This window comes from Leptidea sinapis, chromosome 18, assembly GCF_905404315.1.
Source record: "Leptidea sinapis chromosome 18, ilLepSina1.1, whole genome shotgun sequence".
NCBI lineage: Eukaryota > Metazoa > Arthropoda > Insecta > Lepidoptera > Pieridae > Leptidea > Leptidea sinapis.
The window spans coordinates 3016398-3037496 of NC_066282.1; the positions used below are offsets into that span (position 1 = coordinate 3016398).

At 32.9% G+C, this 21099-nt stretch overlaps 3 protein-coding genes across 3 annotated transcripts in view; 1 reads left to right on the forward strand and 2 right to left on the reverse strand.

The window, feature by feature from the left end:
• The window catches only part of LOC126969482 (uncharacterized), a 169343-nt gene that overhangs the window by 73209 nt on the left and 75035 nt on the right, over positions 1-21099 (reverse strand). The gene's annotated exons all lie outside the window — the stretch shown is intronic.
• On the forward strand, positions 37-7646 carry LOC126969501 (UPF0193 protein EVG1 homolog). Its single transcript, XM_050814969.1, has 5 exons — positions 37-215; positions 4053-4230; positions 4955-5112; positions 5893-6153; positions 7207-7646. Exons 1-5 carry the CDS (start codon positions 38-40, stop codon positions 7326-7328), a joined length of 897 nt encoding a protein of 298 aa, XP_050670926.1. The 5' UTR covers position 37; the 3' UTR covers positions 7329-7646.
• Positions 7640-9701, reverse strand: LOC126969328 (ATP-dependent DNA helicase Q1-like; the record flags this gene model as incomplete). The annotated part of the gene is made up of 1 exon (XM_050814683.1): positions 7640-9701. A coding segment is annotated over one exon (1899 nt), but the record flags the coding sequence as incomplete, so codon positions are not given.

Here is a 21099-nt window from a genome sequence, read left to right on the forward strand (position 1 = left end):
TGATGTTGATTCCGTTACCCGGGTAATTATTGTTTATATGCATATATTTAAAAATACAGCACAATTTATTGGTATAAAATATTTCAAAATAATGCAAACTCCAGATGCAAATGGATTTGTAAATATTAAGTGGCCAAGTAAGAGTGTTCCACATGGCGGGATATTTCATACGAAAGTTGCTGAGCCATCACAAACACAACAACAATTTCTTAAGGGTAGGTACTGTTCGATGAAAGAAGCATAGGTATATTTTTATATATTTAAGGCTGTTTGTACGAGTATATGCTGACAAGTTTTTATATAAACGATGAAACAGCAATAATTGATATTAAACTGCAATAAATTGGAGAGCTCCACATCCACATTGAGCCTGGATGTACAGTTCTTCGTAAATTTTTTTTAGATATCATGAATAAAGAATCTGACGCTTTTCAGGTTGGTAGTTTAAAAAAAATTGCGAATACGTCTCGTTAACCTCAAGTCCTAGTACGTAACACGAATTTGTGTCGCGCATGCAGCAGAGTTAGGGTTGTTATGTGCACGCCAATGATATTTAAAAGTATAGATAGGTTACCTAGACAACATTCGGTGTTTGTAAATGATACACAAACGCACACATGAATAATTTAACATTGCAATAGCACACTACATTACGATTACACGTCAAAGAAGGATAGTAAATGCAATTATCGCAAGTGAAAAAGAGATAAGTCTAATTTGCTAATTGCTTCGTATTTGCATAGCAAAAACACAGAATCATTCACCAGATATGATTTTTTTACCGTACACCATGATTTGTCTATAATACGATTAATTCATGAGTTCATGTAATAAAAGTTATAAAGTACTAAAACTACATTTAAATTAGGGAAATTAGGTGTTATTGATTTAAAAAAAAATATTGATTATAATATATAGCCATAATGATGAAATAAATTATTTGTACATAAAATAATAAAAACATACAGACATATCAAAATAAAACCGAAATGTATTAACAATAAGGATTCCATTTTTACAATTTTACTAACGACGGCTCCCAAAAAAAATTAAGTTTACCATTATTATTTCTTGTATATTATATTATTTATGAATGTATTTCTGTTGAGGGTTTATTACAATAAGATAATGGGAGAAACAGAAAATGATCCATTGTTTCTCCTGCAGTTAGCAAGGGTTATAGCGAACTTGTTTATTAAAAAAATAATAAATTTCGTATTACATTCACGGCAACAACGCCTTTTTTACATCATTTCCTAAATTATCTTAAAATATACTACCTCGATCTTGTTAGAGCAAAGAAGTACAATTGTTCATTGACTGGCTGGTATGAATCATGACGTATGTTTGGATTTTTAGAATGACTGCTGGTTTTTTTATGTCAAAAGAAAAATAAAAACTATCTTTATATCTGTTGTGTCAGCTGAGGCTGAACGCTGTGTTTTTCTATTATTAATGTGCTATTTTTATCAAATATACTATATAACTGTGTCTGCTATGTTATTATCAAACTCCTAATAGATCATCCCGCAGCAGACAGGGTAGTTGCGGTGTATTCGGAGTATTATCGTATCGTTCCAAATGTGTCGTTGTCGATTTTGCGAGTAGACCTCCTGGTACGTTACATACATTCCAAGATTAATTACTAATAAAATATCAAATAGCCTGCTATTACTAATCTCATTCTATACCACCTTTATTATAAGACTTTGAAAGCCAGAACTTATTATAATCATCATAATATTATTTAAGAAAGACGCTCACTAACTAACAAGAATACTCAAGTGCCGTAATCAAGCGGTTACGAACGCTATGTATTCTGCCTAAGATTTCACTTCTGGTAGATTAATCTATGACACATACTATTTGTCCTTGTCGCGCTGCAGTTGACATCATATTCTCTATCTTGCTCGAACCACCACGTTAATAATTCGAGATTTATTTGTAAATAAGAAATAAAATCGTGATAAAATACAAATACGACGTTCTTTTATATAATTTCGTATGGTATGAAATACCTTCACTCTTATATTTCTTGCAAACATAGTGTTTACATTTTCTTAACACACAGGTTGGCATTTTAGATTATTATTGTCCCGCCACGAAAACGTTCCGCTTAGCTCGCTGCTATTAGCCGACTAAATGAAATTACGACAATTGTCTGAATTTGTCTGCAACATTTTGCACGCGCTAGTGCGATATCTACCTCTTTATTGTATATAATATCATTGGTGCACGCATATAACCAGGCGATTTACCTACTAAAAATATTTCTTAAAATCCCAGTTGAATTAAAGTTCTAAGGGGTAATTCGCACTCTATTTAATGGGGAGAAACTCAAAATAATATCTTCAACTGAGCAACAGCAACATAAGGCTGGGTTTGCTAGTAACTGTAAAAACAGTCCTTGGAGTTATAACATCGAATTAAGTAAACTAAGGCAAAAAAATCTTGGTTAATTTATCAAAGTCCATTAAAACCTTAGTTGTCATATTACTTTTAGTAGGAAGAATTTTTAATCTAGCTTTCTTTTAGTTTTCTTCCCTGATGTTTTTGTCCAGAAAAGTTTTATTTCTGCTATCGCAACAACTAATATATTGCATTAATATCTTAGATAATTTATACGTCTAGATAACCTATTGCTGTTAGACAACCGGTAAAAACGGGCCAGGAATATTAGTTTAGTGTGCGTGACAAGCTACGTCTTACACTGGCGATTTGGATGACACTTTGTGTTAGTGTGCGTGAATTTCTCTAGATAGAGGTTATTTCTAAATACAATATTTTTCGACGTTTTCACAGCTGTCATAGTTATTACAATATTTTCTACCAATAGCTTACTTCCACTTCGTTCCTTACTCTTGGGAGTAATGTTTCATCATCATTAGCCGGAAGACTGCTGGACAAAGGCTCCCCCAAAGATCCTGCGCTGCCCTCATATAATGAGTGCTATATATATAGCTGGTATATATATATTACGGCTGGTGCAGACGTAGTTTACCTCCGCTTATTGGCTTCATTCTTAATTTTTTCATTGTTGCCGCATGTTATACTTTTATTAAATATCTTATATAAATCAATACTGGATAATTTTCTCAAATTCTCTACTATATATTTTTTTAAATATTTTATAAGTACTTACTTAATTCTTTTGTTTCTTTAATATTGATAACATGCGCATTGTTTGCCCCATACTGTTCGTGTTAGTTAGGCAAGCTCACACTGTGATGTTTGAAAGGGGCACCCTCTGCTGACTACTTCTTTACTATTAGTTATTAGTAACTGTTGGTCGTAGATGGGTGAAAATTTGAAGTTGTATGTATTTTTTAATGCTGACTCATAAATTTTTCAAATTCATTCAATTCAAATTTAAAAAAAAAAATGTCAAAAAAATTAATAAAAAAGGGGGATGCAAAATAGATGTTGTAAGATTCTCAGACCTACCCAATATGCACTCAAAATTTCATGAGAATCGGTCAAGCCGTTTCGAAGGAGTTTAACTACAAACACCGCGACATGAGAATTTCATATAGTAGATTTAGAATATAGTGAAATTTCAAAAATCCAAGTGCTCGTTCGTTATTGACTAAAACTTTATATTATCATTAAATTCGATAAAGCATGAATAAGTTGGTAAGTACTCATAATACTGCATTTACTTATGATTTGTAGCTTAATTATTATGAAATTTAAGAAATATTCAAAATTTAAATTTATGTATCTAAGTAGTATTTATAACTTTTTTTTTATGGAATAGGAGGACAAACGAGCGTACGGGTCACCTGGTGTTAAGTGATCACCGCCGCCCACATTCTCTTGCAACACCAGAGGAATCACAAGAGCGTTGCCGGCCTTTAATGAACGCGCTTTTTTTGAAGGTACCCATGTCGTATCGTCCCGGAAACACCGCACAAGGAAGCTCATTCCACAGCTTTGTAGTACGTGGAAGAAAGCTCCTTGAAAACCGCACTGTGGAGGACCGCCACACATCCAGATGTAGATAACTAGATAAATACAGCGATAAATATATAATCGTTTAAATATATGTGTAGTCCTGCTAGAAGAGTCAAAGCTTAGTATTGCTCAGCGTCGAAAATCAGCACTAGCGCTCCGCAAATATGAGCCAAAACCTGAAGGGCCACCTAAAGAGGAACCAACATTCCGACCAAGAACTTCGCGACGACGATCACTCTCGGAAATACGAGAATCTGGAATATTCGAATCGGAAAGGTAAGGCCTGCATGCTATTATGCTTCTGTTGATGAGTATAATTAGGTTATGAATCAAATACTAAAAGACTCTAAAGATTTGGATATATTTAGTACACGGGTGTTTTTGTGTCAAAAATGCGTTTTACTCAAACTGCCTGTTGCCTTTAAGTCGTTTCTCTCTCTTTATTCGCATCAAAATTTTGTATCCTTTATTGTTTTGGACTACTTTATTGTATTGCAGTAGTCGCTAGAAACAATTTTAGTTTTGTTGGATATCACTTATGTCATGAAAAATGATCACCGCTTGACAGGCTTAGTGGGAGGCTAATTTACACAGGAACCCAACTGGATGTGTGGTAAAATATAATTTTTAGCCCGAGCCGGAAGAACTCTGAATAGTGTGAAAAATACCATACGGCACGAGTCGCTGTGCTTGTTCAGTCGTTATAAAAATATGTTTTACTTCATCGCTCAATGCTCCAATATGCCACTGCGTCGTCAGGATAGATTAGACTAGAATTTATAGATGCAATCAGGCAAAATGGGGAGAGACTGGAGAATAGACAATAATTGTCGCAACTTATCACTTTTGTAACCGCTAAACTTTACTTCCTTAAACTTTCCATTGCAGATCAGATGGTAGTTATGAGGCTGCCTACGTTATATTATCTGGTTACCTACCTATTTAATTTGAGTCATTTTGTGATAGCAATTAAAAATAATCTTCACATGTGTGTTTAAAGTTACCGACCATTGAAGCGTGGCGAAGATCGCGAAAAGCTGAAGGACAAGTTAGCTAGGACGATGCAATATGGTGATGAGGATCCGAAACCTATCACCCCCGTGATCAAACAGAAGTCTCCGCCCCGACTTCCAAATAAAAAAGATATATGGTCTGATTGTAAGTCAATTATAATCACCGAGTACATTATATAATATAGGTAATTTTAAGCGTATGGTTTAGAATGTGGACATTCTCATTCTGGTTAAGTCGTTGATAGCATGCTTAGAAATGTTAGAATGCATTTTCTCTAGATGTCTGTTTTCAGATATTTGAGTATTTTCTAAGTTATGTTTATATGTATAGTTTTTTTGAACAAATGTATCAGACAAAACGACTATTCACTCAAGTGTGCCTTTAATTCAATTTCGTTAGGTGGATCTTCCGTTGCTTAGAGTTACAATATTAGAACTTCATCTCCAGGCGAGCTATTCTGTTCTGATCGTCCAACAATGGAGGATCTATTTAAGTGTGCATTACGATTTTTTATGACTTGTCATTATCATGGCATTCCTAAAATGGGTTCACTTATTGGCATTGGCCGCAGGGGTGAAATGCGCAGATGTCTTCCAGAGCTTAATCAGCGTTAGTCGCACCGCAGTATTTGTCTAGTTCACGCCTATAGACTTGCGCATAAGTATCGCTCACCGCTCAAGATCAGCGCTGAAGCCCGTTAACTTATCGATATAATTGTGTGTGTGAGGGAATCAATTTAAGGATATAAATGTATGGTACCTACTACATTAACAGTTTTTTAAATATTTATATTAGATGGATCAATGGATCCAAAAGATTGTGGAGTAGTGTAGTGTTTAGATCCTTAAAAGCTTATGTTGCAACTTCATCGGGGTTATCACATTTCATAGTAGAGAGTGATAATATTCGCCCTTAAACTTTTAGTAATGACCCAAATCCGTGAGCGCGCTGAATGGCTGGCAGAAATGGAGGACCTTGGACACGCCGCCGGGCATCGGGAAATAATCCACGACCAGATAGCTGAACGCTTGAGGGCACTTGATGCTCTCGGCGTTGATGATGACATGTTTTCGACAAGATCAAGCAAATCTGGCTTCAGTGTTCTGCCGAGTCCTCAGACTAGAAGGTCTAGAGAGAGCGACAGATCTAAGCACAGTGCTAAATCAAAGGAAAGCATAAAATCTCGTAAGTTGATAATACATCTTGTTGTCTTTTCATCACCTGTTGGATCAAGGCGTGATCGTGATATAGCAAGACTTTGTATACGTTGGTAAAACCACTACACGCTATGGGTATTGGTTTACCCCATACTCTCTGCACAAATTTAATATACTTTACGAAATTTTGAATTTGGATGATAGCAGCAATGGCTGGTCCGTAAACTGCTGATGGCTAATGCATAAAATCATCACTGAGCGCTGATTGAGGTGACTGGTTTTGTCATCGCGAACTCTGCTTTTGTTTTTACCTTCAGATGTATAGTTTGTATAGGTTGATGCATCTACTGTAGCTCATAAATCTTTTTATTTATGTACCAATAATAAGAATAAATGTATTATTTTTCATTTATTTTCTGAAGTGTTGGAAAATAGTGAAATATATCTTTTCGATACTCTGTACGGGTCATTTTTGAAGTAAATAAATAAATGTTATTTGAATTGTTTCTGTACATGCCCTGTTTCGCATGGAATATCAATAGCCTTAGCCTAGGGCCTTTAGGTAACTTAAACCGATTTTGGAAATTTCGATTTAATAGTATATGTTCATCCCCGTATATCATACCATTTCCAGACAAATTTTAAAAAATGGGTTGTTTAATAGAGTTCCTTTAATATCTATATTTTACTATGGATCACCTTAATTTTTTTTTGACAATAAGGGACAAGACAAGGTGGACGGTCATCTGATGGTAATTAATTCACACTGTCCATTACAATGGAGTGCCCTTCAGGATCCTTAACAAACCCAAAAAAGTCTGGGCGGCACTACAACTGCGCTCGTCGTCTTGAGACAAAAGACGTTAAATCTCATTTGCCCAGTAATTTCACCAGCTACGGCTCCTTTCAGACCGAAACACAATAATGCTTACACATTTCTGCTTCACAGTAGAAATAGGCGCCGTTATGGTACCTATAATCTAACCGGCATCCTCTGCAAAGGAGCCTCCCACTGGTTCCTTAAGAAAAATCCTGAGTTTATCATAATATTATGTAATTTTAAAATTTAGCACTGTTTCAGGAAAATCAAATCAGTCAGCTGAAATTCTAAGTAAAGTAAGGCCAAAACAGCACCCCAAAGAGGAAAATGTATCAGCGTATAACAAGTTGGCTTTGCAATACTCACCAAGGCGAAGAGTTTAAACCATTTAGATTCATTAAAAGTACTTTTAAAAAAATATCAAAAGTCAAGCATTTAACGTTATTTTAGATGAATGATATTAATTTTGGAAAATAAAGTTTGATATTTTGTATTGCCATCATTTATCCATACATAACAGGATTTGTTATAAAAGTCAAGTGCAGAAACGCTGGAATAATCAACAAATATTTATATTTATATTTGTTGATATTCTCATGAGGTACAGGTTAACTTCTTTAAAAATCTCTTTAAAACTATTATTCTCTGAATTTGAAGATTGTGACTTATTTTTGTTATATTAAAGAATATAGAGTTCAAAAGCATGTTTTTATTATTGATGCTATTACAAATAAGCCTGCCTGAACTGAAACAACTCAGGTATCTGCAAGCTTTATGGCAGGTCTTACTTTTTCCGCAGGGGAGCCACTTACTAAATACTTGTACTATACATTGTCTATGGCCATCAGTAACACATATTACACATCCTCGTCATCACTGATGATGACACAGGATTTTAGTTTTTTAGATGATTTATGTGAGCTGGCTGTCCTCTTCTTTGATGTGTTAAGATCTTCTATTTTATCATTTTCAAATTCACTAGGTGCTGGTCTTTCTAAGTGGAACTCAGTATACCTTCTGATTGGCATTTTAAGCTCAAACCCTACATCATTGATAGACTCCATATTTGGGCCATTCTTTAAATATACAACTGTGGAATAAGCAGTAAAATGAAAGTCGGCAACTAGATACCCTTCAACTAATAAGTATGCCACTATATCTTCTCCAACACTCCTAGAGAAGTTCGGCTCTTTTCCCTTTTGCCTTAGTGGAACAGGTCCCTTTAAGTACCAAGCATCTAATATTTTCTGTGCTGTCAGTTTAGTGTCTTGTTTTTCAGCGTTGTCAATAATACTAGCTATGGTACAGCAGTGTGATTCAAGACTTAATGTCTTTATATTTGGGTTAGTATTAGAGCAAACATCACACATTTCATTACAGTCAGAATTACCCCAATCTTCATCAAAATGTTGAGCTATCAGCTGCCTTCTGCAGAGAGTACCATTTAAACAATACTTCACCATTCCATACAAATGTTCAATGCTTCCAACAGATGAAAACACCATTGCACTAACTTTAAAAACATCCTGCATTCTGTATAGTGTAACACATTCAGCCCGGAGACCATCCCGTCCTGCTCGGCCACTTTCTTGGTAATAATTTTCCATTGACTTACTTATTGTATGATGTATTACAAATCTAACATCAGGCTTATCTATGCCCATCCCGAATGCAACAGTGGCTACAATTGCTTGATAATAATGATCATGCCATTTCATATGCACTTTGGATCGTGCATCGGATTCCATGTTGGCATGATAGCATCCAACTTTCAACCCTACTTTCCTCAACCCTGAAGCAACATCTTCAGAATCCTTTATGCTATTTGTATATATTATACCACTTTGATCTTTATATCTATATTTTAATAGTTTCTCAATGATACTTATACATTCCTCTTGTGATGTTGGCTTTTCTAAAATCTTATAGAATAAATTAGGTCTATTAAATGTTGACTTTATGACAAGACAACCTTGGATATTAAGAATTTTTTGTACATCATTTAATACATGGGCTGTAGCAGTAGCAGTTAAACCTAATATTGGAACATTTGGAAACATATTTGCTAATATACCTAAGAACTTATAATCTGGCCTAAAATCATGTCCCCATTGTGAACAGCAGTGTACTTCATCAATTGCAATTCTTTGTAATCTGCCTTCAGCAAAACATTTCTGTAAGTTGGACATGAATCTTTTACTCTTAGCTAACCTCTCAGGTGTTACATACAGGAGTTTAATCTTAGTGTTTTTGTCCTTTAGAATATTCAGAGCAGCTGATGTCTCCTCTTTTGAACTTGTACTAGTCATTAGGGCAGCTGGAATCTCCCGTTTTGTTAATGATCTAACTTGATCCTCCATAAGGGAAACTAAGGGGGAAATGACAAGTGTCATACCTGGTTTGATGAGGGCTGGCAATTGATAGCACAGGCTTTTACCAGCTCCTGTTGGCATAACAACAATTGCATGTTGACCAGATAGAGTTGAATTAATAGCACTCAACTGCTTAGGTCTAAATGTGCGTATTTTAAAAACATCTGTTAATGTCTTTTGAACAGCTTCGGACCAGTCATATTTTGTTCCTGCCCAGTCCACACTAGCAAGAGAATCAGATTTCAACTTATTAATAGACTTTTTCAGTGAAGTTTTCTGTTCCTGCAGTATTCGTTGCTTGTTTCTCCATTTAGTTAACTCTATTTCTACCTTTGCAAGTTCCTTATCAACATCCTTTATTTCTTTTTCTATATCATCCACAGTTTATCAGTTATCCATAAATTAGACTAGTCTTATTTATTTTTAACAATTTAGGATCCTTAGCATAAAATTAATTATTTTGGTTTCTACCAACGACTAAATAGTCTTATTGCATACATTATACAGAATCCACTTATATTTTAATGATAATTATTTAAAATAATAACAATAATCATACAGTACCTACAGTGTGGTACAAACCAGCCGGGCGCAACTGCCCAGTGCCTAGTCCAAAGAGTATAATAATATATAGGGAAAAGAGTTAAGAGAGCCCTCTCTACGCATTATGAGCTGTCTATTTGAAAACTAGCGCCATCTGAATATTGGCCCCGAAAATAACTATATATTAGCTCGAAATTATGAAATTCATTTTTAATGTTGTGACGTAATTAAATAACTCTACTTTTTAATGTAGGTATTGCAATTTTTTACCATGTTGAAATTGCGCGTAGAGTTAGTTATTTAATTTTGCCACAACATAGAAAATAAAAGATAGGATTTAGTAGTGCTGGTATGAGTAATTGAATTGATTGGGTGGGAGGAATAAAAAGCAATGTTTGCATATTATTTTTTATTTTTATAATGTTTATGTTTATCATAATATTGTTGGCAGCTGTTTTTGTTTCGCCTTCACCCACATATGTTAATTTTCCTGACAAAATTCGATTGATCGATCTACACCACCTTTTAACCTTGCTTTGAAAGATTGTCCTTTTTTTCCCAAGCGCGATATTTCTGCTTGAAGATGCTTGACCTTTGTGCGCTGTGGAGCCATTAGATCTGTGAAAGAATGTTAAATTTACAAATTGTATAGTATAATATATGTATTATACGGTATTAAATAAATGGACAATATGAAAAGGGATTCAGTCTTAAAGTCTATATATATAAAAATCAATTGCTGTTTGTTAGTCTTGCTAAAACTTGAGAATGGCTGGATCGATTTGGCTAATTTCGGTCTTGAATTTTTTGTGGAAGTCCAGTAAAGGTTTTGATAAGAAGAAGAATTTAATATGTACAGCACGACGTTTGTCGGGTCAGGTAGTAATGAATAAAAATATATTCAAAATTTCATTCCCTCACGGACATTAGCTGTTCTCAATCCTATCAGGTACCAATGCAGCCTTCATCAAAAAGGACATTTGGCTCAATAGTCTTATGTCATGTCATGCATTAATCTGCTGTTATAAAATTACTGTCACATTTATGGTTAATGTTTGTTAAATAAAGACCTTTCGAATTTCTTATGAGTGTTGTTATATTACATCAAAGCCCGCCAATGTCAGGTGTGCTACTCCATAACTTTGCTGACTCACATACTACAAAATAAATGATGGGCCATTACAAGAATCTTGCTGATTTTTGTCCCCAGCTCCGGGACTATGAAGGAACTACTTTGCCCTCCTAGACGTGAAAATCATCAACTATGAAAAGATCATAACAACGACGAAAAGATCATAAACTATGAGATCACAAATTTCATACAAATTTATTCAGCACTTTTTGGATAAAAAAGTATAAAAATAATATTTTCAAAAGAAATCAGAATCTTTCCCATTTGTAATATTAGTATTATAATATTAATACCTTTTCCAGCTGTTCCTTTAGGCTTGCTAATAAAACTATAATTATGTTCCAGCATCAAGCACCTTGCTGAAGTAAATTGTCGAGATGCATCTGAAATTGGAAATAATACTTATGTAGTTTGTTGCCCACTTTGTCAGAGTGAATTTTAACTATACTTTTCAAATCATTTCAATTGTCAATTTCAATCAGACGATAATGGAGAAAAATAAAAATAAAACCAAAAATCAAATCATAATGAAGTAGCACTCAGAAAATGTAGAACCAGGGCAGCATTTCTTAAGAGTCTAGAGCTCAAATTAAATCACAAGTTGAAATAAGCTGTCAAACAAAACCATTATAGAAAAAAAGACATCCCGACAATACTCACAAAATTTAAAATCATAAAATTTTGTTTTTATTTATGGTTTAGTTGTGTATAATAGATAGAAATATATTATATTATATAATATTTTGGTTTGTGTTCAAAACAAAATATAATCATTAATTTATATATTTATTATATTTGATAATAGCCAACAAATTGAAAAAAATATGTGAATTTTACCTGCAGCCACAGGTTGGAATGTTGTTGAAGTTGATGCTTTTTCTAAAATAAAGTTGCTCACATATGGCTCTGTAAATAATAAATATAATAATAGATTAATGATTATTTAGATTGCAAAAGATAGAACACCCTATACAAACAAGAGCCAAAACTCAGAACCGGTTGTCGATTCTCCGGGCCTGCAACGTGTACGGCGAACGAACTGCCGATTACCTAATACCTCGCTTGCTAAATGAGCTGCCCTTCAGTGAGCGGCAAAATTTAAATACTAAAAACATTAATTATAGAATAAAGGATTACATATTACATAAATTATAGCAGCTAAGAGAATTTGAACCTGCTACGTCATATTTATAAGTTATATTCATTCGTTTTTAAGTCTTTTAAAATATTTTCACTGTGTTCATTTAATGTATAGCATAAGTTGTTGTTGAGTTGTGACGTATTATTAAGTGTTATCAGCATTAGTTGTTAACCTTTGTGGTTTTTTTTAGATGCTAATTTGACATAGTTTTATATCGGTATATGTAATATGATATATTTATCATATTACATATGATAAATATATCATATTACGCACATGTATGTAGCTCTCGTGTTCCATTTTGCATATTTTTGGTATTGAAATCGAAGTGTAAGTGCGTCTAGTCGAGCCTTGTGTTCCTCCGCCTTGCTATTGCGAATTCACTCCAAAAATCTCATTATTCTGTGAATTTCTACTTTTTGTGATAGAGACACTTTTGTTTGTGGAATTTATGAACTTTTGTGTAATGCCGAGACGTTGTGCTTTCGGTTGTGCGCTCCGTGGTAAGTAAATTATTCTCTTAAATCTTAATAGTATAGTTTATTGACTAATCTTGTGATAAATAAAGTATCATATAAGGTTGGTTCTACTCTCAGGTTCTACTACCGGTCCGTGGATTGAATTGGCAATCATGGTTAAAACTATTATAAACATACCGGTTTTCTTTATCTTGCCCCAAAGATTAAACTCCAATCCCTTAAATCACCTTATGTCAGACTTCAGACTCCCCCTGACTTATATGGTTTAACGTACTTAATAATAATTAACAGCTGTGCTGGCTTCTGACACCGTTTTTATCAAGAGAAAGTCAATATATGAGTCCAAAATCTAATACTATCCCAATGGTCATAGCACTAGGTTATCACAATTTGTCTGATGGCTTTAATAGTCACTCAATTTAATTAATAATGTTATTTATTATTTTCAGAGATTCCAATGCATCATTTCCCAGATGCTGTCAAATTTCCTGAGTAGTTTAAAACTTGGGTCAATCTTGTTGGTGGAAACCCTGAAACATCTGATTTTGAATATTATAAGAAGAAGAGAATTTGTGATATATACACTTTTCTGACAGACACAGAAATCGTAATCAACGGCTAAGCACATTGGCAGTTCCGATGCTTCATCTGCCTGGTTAGTCCCCTAATTTAACACATATTGAGTTAATATTCGATTCTATTCCTTATTCTGTCAGATTTAGTCACACCACTAAGAATCTTTGTTGAATTGATGGTTTTGTTGCGTAGCAACGCTTTGAAGTATATGACGAGAGCTGTCAAACTTCAAGACATTGTTAATTTCAACAGCTTCGTTAGCAATATTCGTAGCTCAGCGGAAAACTGTTTACTTTAGACGCTGTAGACCCGGGTTCGATACACCTACCAGTGTATGGAATATTTTGGGTTTTGTAAAGTTAATGGAAATTTCTAGTAAGTTCGGTATATTGTATTATTTAAGGTATATTGTATCATTCTGGAAACACCTGATTTGCTTACACAGTTGTGATTACAAAATTCAATGGTTGCATTTCTAGCTGAAACTGGTTCGTTATCAGTGTAAATCATTAAATTGATAAAACATAATCTTTACATATTCACATTAATTTTCAAGACAAATTCAGAGTCGAGTAATCTTAAGACAAGCTTCATCCACACAACATTTACTGCCTACAATAATACAGCAAGACTGTTCAGGTAAATAATTTTTGAAACTTATTTACTCAGTTACTTTATTTACTTAGATTTTTGTAATGGCCCATCATTTATTTTGTAGTATGTGAGTCAGCAAAGTTAGGGAGTGGCACACCTGATGGTGGCGGGCTTTGATGTAATATTACAACACACATAAGAAATTAAACATAATAAGAAATTAGAAAGGTCTTTATAACAGCAGATTAATGCATGACATGACATAAGACCAGTTTTTGATGAAGGCTGCATTGGTACCTGATAGGATTAAGAACAGCTAATGTCCGTGTGGGAATTAAATTTTGAATATATTTTTATTCATTACTAGCTGACCCGACAGACGCCGTGCTGTAATTATTAAATTCTTCTTCTTATCAAAAGTCTTTACTGGACTTCCACAAAAAATTCAAGACCAAAATTAGCTAAATCGATCCAGCCATTCTCGAGTTTTAGCAAGACTAACGAACAGCAATTCATTTATATATATATAGCAAGACTAACGAACAGCAATATATGTATATAAATGAATTGCTGTTTGTTAGTCTTGCTAAAACTCGAGAATGGCTGGATCGATTTGGCTAATTTTGGTCTTGAATTTTTTGAATATATATATATATATATATATATATATATATATATATATATATATATATATATTCTTTTTTCACAGATCTAATGGCTCCACAGCGCACAATATCAAGCATCTTCAAGCAGAAATATCGTGCTTGCGAAAAAAAGGACAATCTTTCAAAGCAAGGTTAAAAGGTGCTGAAGATTTGTCCAGCAGCAATGTATTTCAACATTTTGCTTTGAAGTTTAAGAAACCAGCTCAATTATTTTTAAGTATGCAGTTGCAAGCATCAAAAAACCGAAATATGATAGAAATAAAAATGATTATAGAAAAGCAAAAGAATATAATAATAAAAAATGGTTATGTTATCCAAATCAAGAATTAGAAAATTGCTTCCATGACATTCAAAATATAATAACTGGGTTCTTAAAAACAGATATACCCAAAAAAAAATATAAAAGCATATTATATTAATAGCAGATGTGATGGTAGATTATCCTTTTAACTGCACCACACATAAAGAAAAGTTAAAACAATATTTTAATAACACAACTATAAATGTTATTTTGTATAGTTGGTGCAGATCGATCAATCAAATTTTGTCCGGAAAATTAACATATGTGGGTGAAGACGAAACAAAAACAGCTGCCCAACAATATTATGATAAACATAAACATTATAAAAAAAATAATAATATGCAAACATTGCTTTTTATTTCTCCCACCCAATTACCTCAATTACTCATACCAACACTACTAAATCCTATCGTTTATGTTCTATGTTGTGGCAAAATTAAATTACTAACTCTACGCGCAATTTAAACATGGAAAAAATTGCAATACCTACATTAAAAAGTAGAGTTAGTTATTTAATTGCGTCACAACATTAAAAATTAATTTTATAATTTCGAGCTTATATATAGTTATTTTCGGGGCCAATCTTCAGATGGCGCTAGTCTTCAAATATACAGCTCATAAGGCGTAGAGAGGGCTCTCTTTTCCCTATATATTATTATACTCTTTGAAAGAGAATTTAAACACTATGTTCAAGAGACGGGAGTGCCATACATAATAATGAGAAATGTCGCTTGTATTGTATTGCACTAAATCTTGATACCAACATAATCAACTAATGACGTAATATCAGAGCTGCCAATATAATAAATATATAGGGTTGGAATCAATACATAATTTTTATCGATAATTAATATATATATATATATATATATATATATATATATATATATAAATAATGTCTAATTTTAAGGTTCTCTTTTGTTAATTTTAATATTAACCTAAGCAAAGTCTAACTAGTTTAAACTAAGGGATACGTTTTAGTTATCTCAAAGAAAAAAACAGCATAATGAATATTTTATGAATTGTTTTGTGTTGCGTTGTAGTTTCGGTTTAGACAGTCTTTGATATTTGTTTTTCAGATGTTGCAATAAAGTTGTAGGCGAGGGTCCTGAATCTGAAATTATAACAGAATACATATTAGCAGAAGTTAGTTAACCCAAATTTTTGGGCTTTAAATATTTTTTGCACATCATAACCACAATATAATATATTAAAAAGGATTTAAAATGAAAAAAAAAATAATAATTTAAAATAAAATATCAACAATCGATAAAAAAAGTGTCAAACACTACACATAGATTACAATATTATAATTTTTATTCTAGGTTAATTAAATCAATACTTTATTACTTTTAATCACTTTAAGCATTCTTTATTAGCTTATTATTTGGTCATAAGTGCTTACCTTCCTATATCCAAAAATAATTTAGCAATGAAAATTCTCTTACTCCCATCTAGCCGGCCAGGTTATAATTAAGCAAGTTACCCTGAATAATACACGAATAAAGTAAAAGAAAACGACAATTCGTAACAAAAACTATTAACAGTCACTTTTATTTTGAATGAATGACATATAACATGACATTCAAACCACAACAAACAATAGAGTGGAATATGTTAGAGCGAGACAGCGTTTGCCGCCATTATTTTTATGCCAAATTAATACGCTAATAAAGAATGCTTAAAGTGGTTAAAAGTGATAAGAGTATTGATTTATCTGTAGTGTTTGACACTTTTTTATCGATTGTCGATATTTTATTTTAAATTATTATTAAAATCATTTATATTATATTGTTCATGATGTGTAAAAATATTTTTAGCCTAAAAATTAGGGTTAACTAGTTATTTCTGTTAAAATGTAATATGTATACTGTTATAATTTCAGATTCAGGACCCACGCCTACGACTTCAAAAACAATTATTGCAATATCTGAAAAACAAATACCAAGGACTGTCTAAACCGAAACTACTACACAACACAAAGCAAAACTAAAAAGTATTAATTATGGAAATTGTTTTTTTCTTTGAGATAATTAAAACGTATCCCTAGGTTAAACTAGTTAGACTTGGCTTAGGTCCATCTTAAAATTAACAAAAGGGAACCTTAAAAGTAGACATTATTTATATTAATTAATATTATGTTACGTTTATGTTGGTATCAAGATTTAGTACAATACAAAACAAACAACATTTCTCATTATTTTATATGGAACTCCCGTCTCTTAACGTAGTGTTTAAATTCTCTTTGGTACAGGCTACTGCAGCCTGACGCAACTGACAACTCTCTAATGAATTTGAAAATGTATGACATTGTATTGACAATGGTGGCAAACGCTGTTTTGCTCTAACATAATATATTCGACTCTTTTGTTTGTTTTGTGAATATCATTCATTCAAAATGAAAGTGACTGTTAACAATTTTTGTTACGAATCGTCGTTTTCTTTTACTTTATTCATGTATTATTCAGGGTAATTTGCTTAATTATTTAGGGTATGTTCCGATATGCACTGCGACCACTGTACAGTGTGACGTCAATTTAGTATACTGTGAAGCCGTTCCTTTATAGCAAGTTATACTGGTTACTATTTAAAACGGAACGCAATCCCGTTTACTGTCAGCCGCATTTTTTGACGCAGCATTCAAATGAGTGTATTAAAGTTTTCTAGTTCATTTAAAAACTTATGTTGGAGTACTGTCAAATTAAAAATATTTTAATTAATATTTTAGGCACTCGAATGGTTTTGACTGATGAAGGTACTGCGGCAGTATACTGGCAGTCCATAACGGAACAAATATTTCTACAGTGATAGCACTGTGCAGTGCTCGCAGTGCATATCGGAACATAGCCTTTTAGAATAATTGCGTAGGACATTTCTAGGCTACGTAATAAAAAGGTTGTAAAATATGTGTTTTAAAATCTGGCCGGTCAGGTAAGAGAATTTTTATGACTAACTTGTTTTCGGATAGAGAAAGGTAAGCACTAAAGGACAATGAATAAGCTAATAAGGAATGCTTAAAGTGATTAAAAGTGAAGTAAAGTAAATATTTTAATGTATCTGTAGTGTTTGACACTTTTTTATCGATTGTTGATATTTTATTTTAAATTATTATTAAAATCATTTATATTATAGTGTACATGAGGTGCAAAAAATATTAAAAGCCAAAAAATTAGGGTTAACTAATTATTTCTGATAATATGTATTCTGTTATAATTTCAGATTCAGGACCCACGCCTACGACTTCAAAAACATATATTGCAACATCTGAAAAACGCTTAACAAGGACTGTCTAAGCCAAAGCTACTACCAAACCCAAAACAAAACTATCAAAAAAGTATTAATTATGTAAATTGTTTTTTTCTTTGAGATAATTAAAACGTATCCCTAGTTTAAACTAGTTAGGCTTATGTCCATTTTAAAATTAACAAAAGAGAACCTTAAAAGTAGACATTAACTAGATTAATATATACAAGGTGAAACTAAATGGGTATACTATGCTTTGAACCAGACATTCCTTAGGTCATCTCTAATGACTACGTGAAGTCAGAAATGAATTAGCATTATAATTTAATACAATATTTAAAGTGCTAAGTTTTCGCAAAAAGTATGATTCCCTCAACCCTAATCAGCTGTTTTTTTGAACTCTCTTTGACCTTAAACAGATGAAAAACGTAGATGTGAAATAATATCAGATAATAGTAAAATGCCTACGATTCATTGCAGCTGTGAAGCAATTTGTGTTCTCATTTTGCCATGAAGACAAAGTTATTTTGTATGTGCATTTGCTTTAGCTGACATTGAAAATTCTTCTTAATTTGTATTTACTGTAGTTATGTATTACCCAATAAAGATTTTTTAATTCTAATCTTATTATGAAACTATGTTATGTTAGTATTTACTCTGATTTCCGCGAGTGGAGTCTTGACATTTTAATTCAAAAATGTTTTATCCAATAAAGATAATTCTAATAGACTCCTATTAAGAAATTGTTCTTCACGGATTTTTTTTGTCAAATATGGATATCTTTGACCATCCTCGTATTAATAATTTGTACCCGGCCTGGGTATGTAATGGGGCAGTTATTTAGTTTTTCGTGGGAAATTTCTCACTAGCAGCCCATAGTTCAGAAATGTAGATGCTCGCCCCCTATTACGTGGGAATTAAATATAGTGAAACGTGGGTGGAAAAAATACACCTCTAACCCTTCAGGAATACAGACGTGAAACTGTGTAATGTTATGTAATTTCTTATTTTGATTATTTGTTTCAATAACAGGAAGTAAAAAATGAATGAATAATAACATAGACACCAGCCACATATCATGTAGTGTGCATACTCCTTAATCATAGATTATTGTTTATGTTTAAGTCCATAGGTAGGTGACCTCATTCTGTTTATAAACAAAGGCCCCGCCTAAAACTGGCAGTCTCTTTAAATTTAGGGTTGTCTAAGAAAAGAAATTGAAAAATAATATTTTTATTTCGTAGGGAAGTCTTTTTCTTTTTTTTTTATTTATTTATTAAAACTTAAACATCACCATACTATTGCATATGACCCAAATAACGTACCATTGAAGGGATGTTATACCCTTTCTGGTTCACGTTGTATATATACATGTATATATATTTATCGATAATAATTATGGATTGATTCCAACCCTATATATTTATTGTATTGGCTGCTCTGATAATATGTCATTAGTTGTTTATGTTGGTATCAAGATTTAGTACAATACAAAGAGTATAATAATATATAGGGAAAAGAGCGCCCTCTCTACGCATTATGAACTGTATATTTGAAAACTAGCGCCATCTGGAGATTGGCCTCGAAAATAACTATATACAAGGTCGTAATTATAAAATTCATTTTTAATGTTGTGACGCAATTAAATAACTAACTCTACTTTTTAATGTAGGTATTACAATTTTTTTACATGTTGAAATTGAAATTTTGTCACAACACAGAATATAAAGGATAGATTTAGTAGTGTAAATATGCAAAATGGAACACGAGAGCTACATACATGCGCAAACGCTAGAAGTAGCCGCCATTTTATGACAAGTGGGCAGTGACACAACTATAGAAAAGTTGAAAGGTTTCAAAGCGAGTGACAGCTGACAAAGCTTTGATTTTCGGGCCAACTAATGGCACTACAGTCTTCTGAAAACGTCACTTTAAGGCGTCTGTCCCACCCCTGGAGCTCAAGTTAAAGCCCACCCCTGGTACAATACAATACAATACAAGCGACATTTCTCATTATTTTATATGGCACTCCCGTCTCTTAAACGTGGTGTTTAAATTCTCTTTGGACAGTGTTCTGCAGTTCTGCACCACAGAACTGAACGTAGCATAGATGTCAATAATGGTTGAAATTTAATATTATACTAGCGGCACGCTATGTTGGCCGTTTTGACATAATATTATAATAGTGATGTGAAATGTCAATTTATTCTCGAAAGAAATATAATCAAATCTATTAGTTTTTGTTACAGGTAGTACCTGATTTAAAAGGTTTAATAACAAAAATATAAATGTTTACTTAATATGTTTGAACGAACTGAATATTGGAATGAAAATGAATATACATACTTTATATGCACATAAGAAACATATTATGAATACAAAAAGACACCAAAAAAAGGTGTAACAAAAGGCCAGATTTAATCAGATTCGTCCATACTGCTATTTTTTCTGTCGTCACTGCTATCATCACCTACATTAATTATTATAAGTTCGTTTTCTAAAATATCATCTATTTTCACATCTCTTTTATTAATTTAACACGTCTATTCACAACCTTTTTCCCAGTCTTATTTAGTCACATATTCCCAAGCTTCTTCTAATATTTTCACCATTTTTGTTGTGGTAAATGGGGTCACATCAACTCAATTGCATTACATTCAGAATGGTAAGGCGGTAACCATATAACACTGTGCCCATGTTCTAACGCTATTTCATCAATGAAGTATCGGATTGTGTGGTTTGTTTTCTTTTAAAAGACGTAGTAATTCCACTTTTAACATATTTATGTTTGCATCTACGCTAACTTTTTGAAGCCATGCGACGATGTCAGCTTTCTTTTGGGATTGGGCAGGTGGCTTGTCAATTTGCATCGAGTGGTATGGGGCGTTTCCATAATTATAATAGATGGTTCAGGGAGGCTACACAAGATTGAGGTAAACCATTCAGTTATGTTTTCTCCATTCATTTCTTCATGATAGTCTCCAGTGGTTTTTGACGCAAAAGAACCTTCGACAAACCCGTTGATGGTTCCGGCGTGACAAATTATAAGTCGCGATCCTTTTCCGACAGGAACTTTGGACGTAGATGCTGCAGCAGCATGCTGTGTCA

Coding starts and splice junctions, on each gene's coding strand:
- LOC126969501 (XM_050814969.1), top strand. CDS start 38: ATGCATATATTTAAAAATACAGCACAATTTATTGGTATAAAATATTTC. Junction 4,231..4,954: donor GGAATATTCGAATCGGAAAG/GTAAGGCCTGCA, acceptor GTGTGTTTAAAG/TTACCGACCATTGAAGCGTG. Junction 5,113..5,892: donor AAAAGATATATGGTCTGATT/GTAAGTCAATTA, acceptor TTAAACTTTTAG/TAATGACCCAAATCCGTGAG.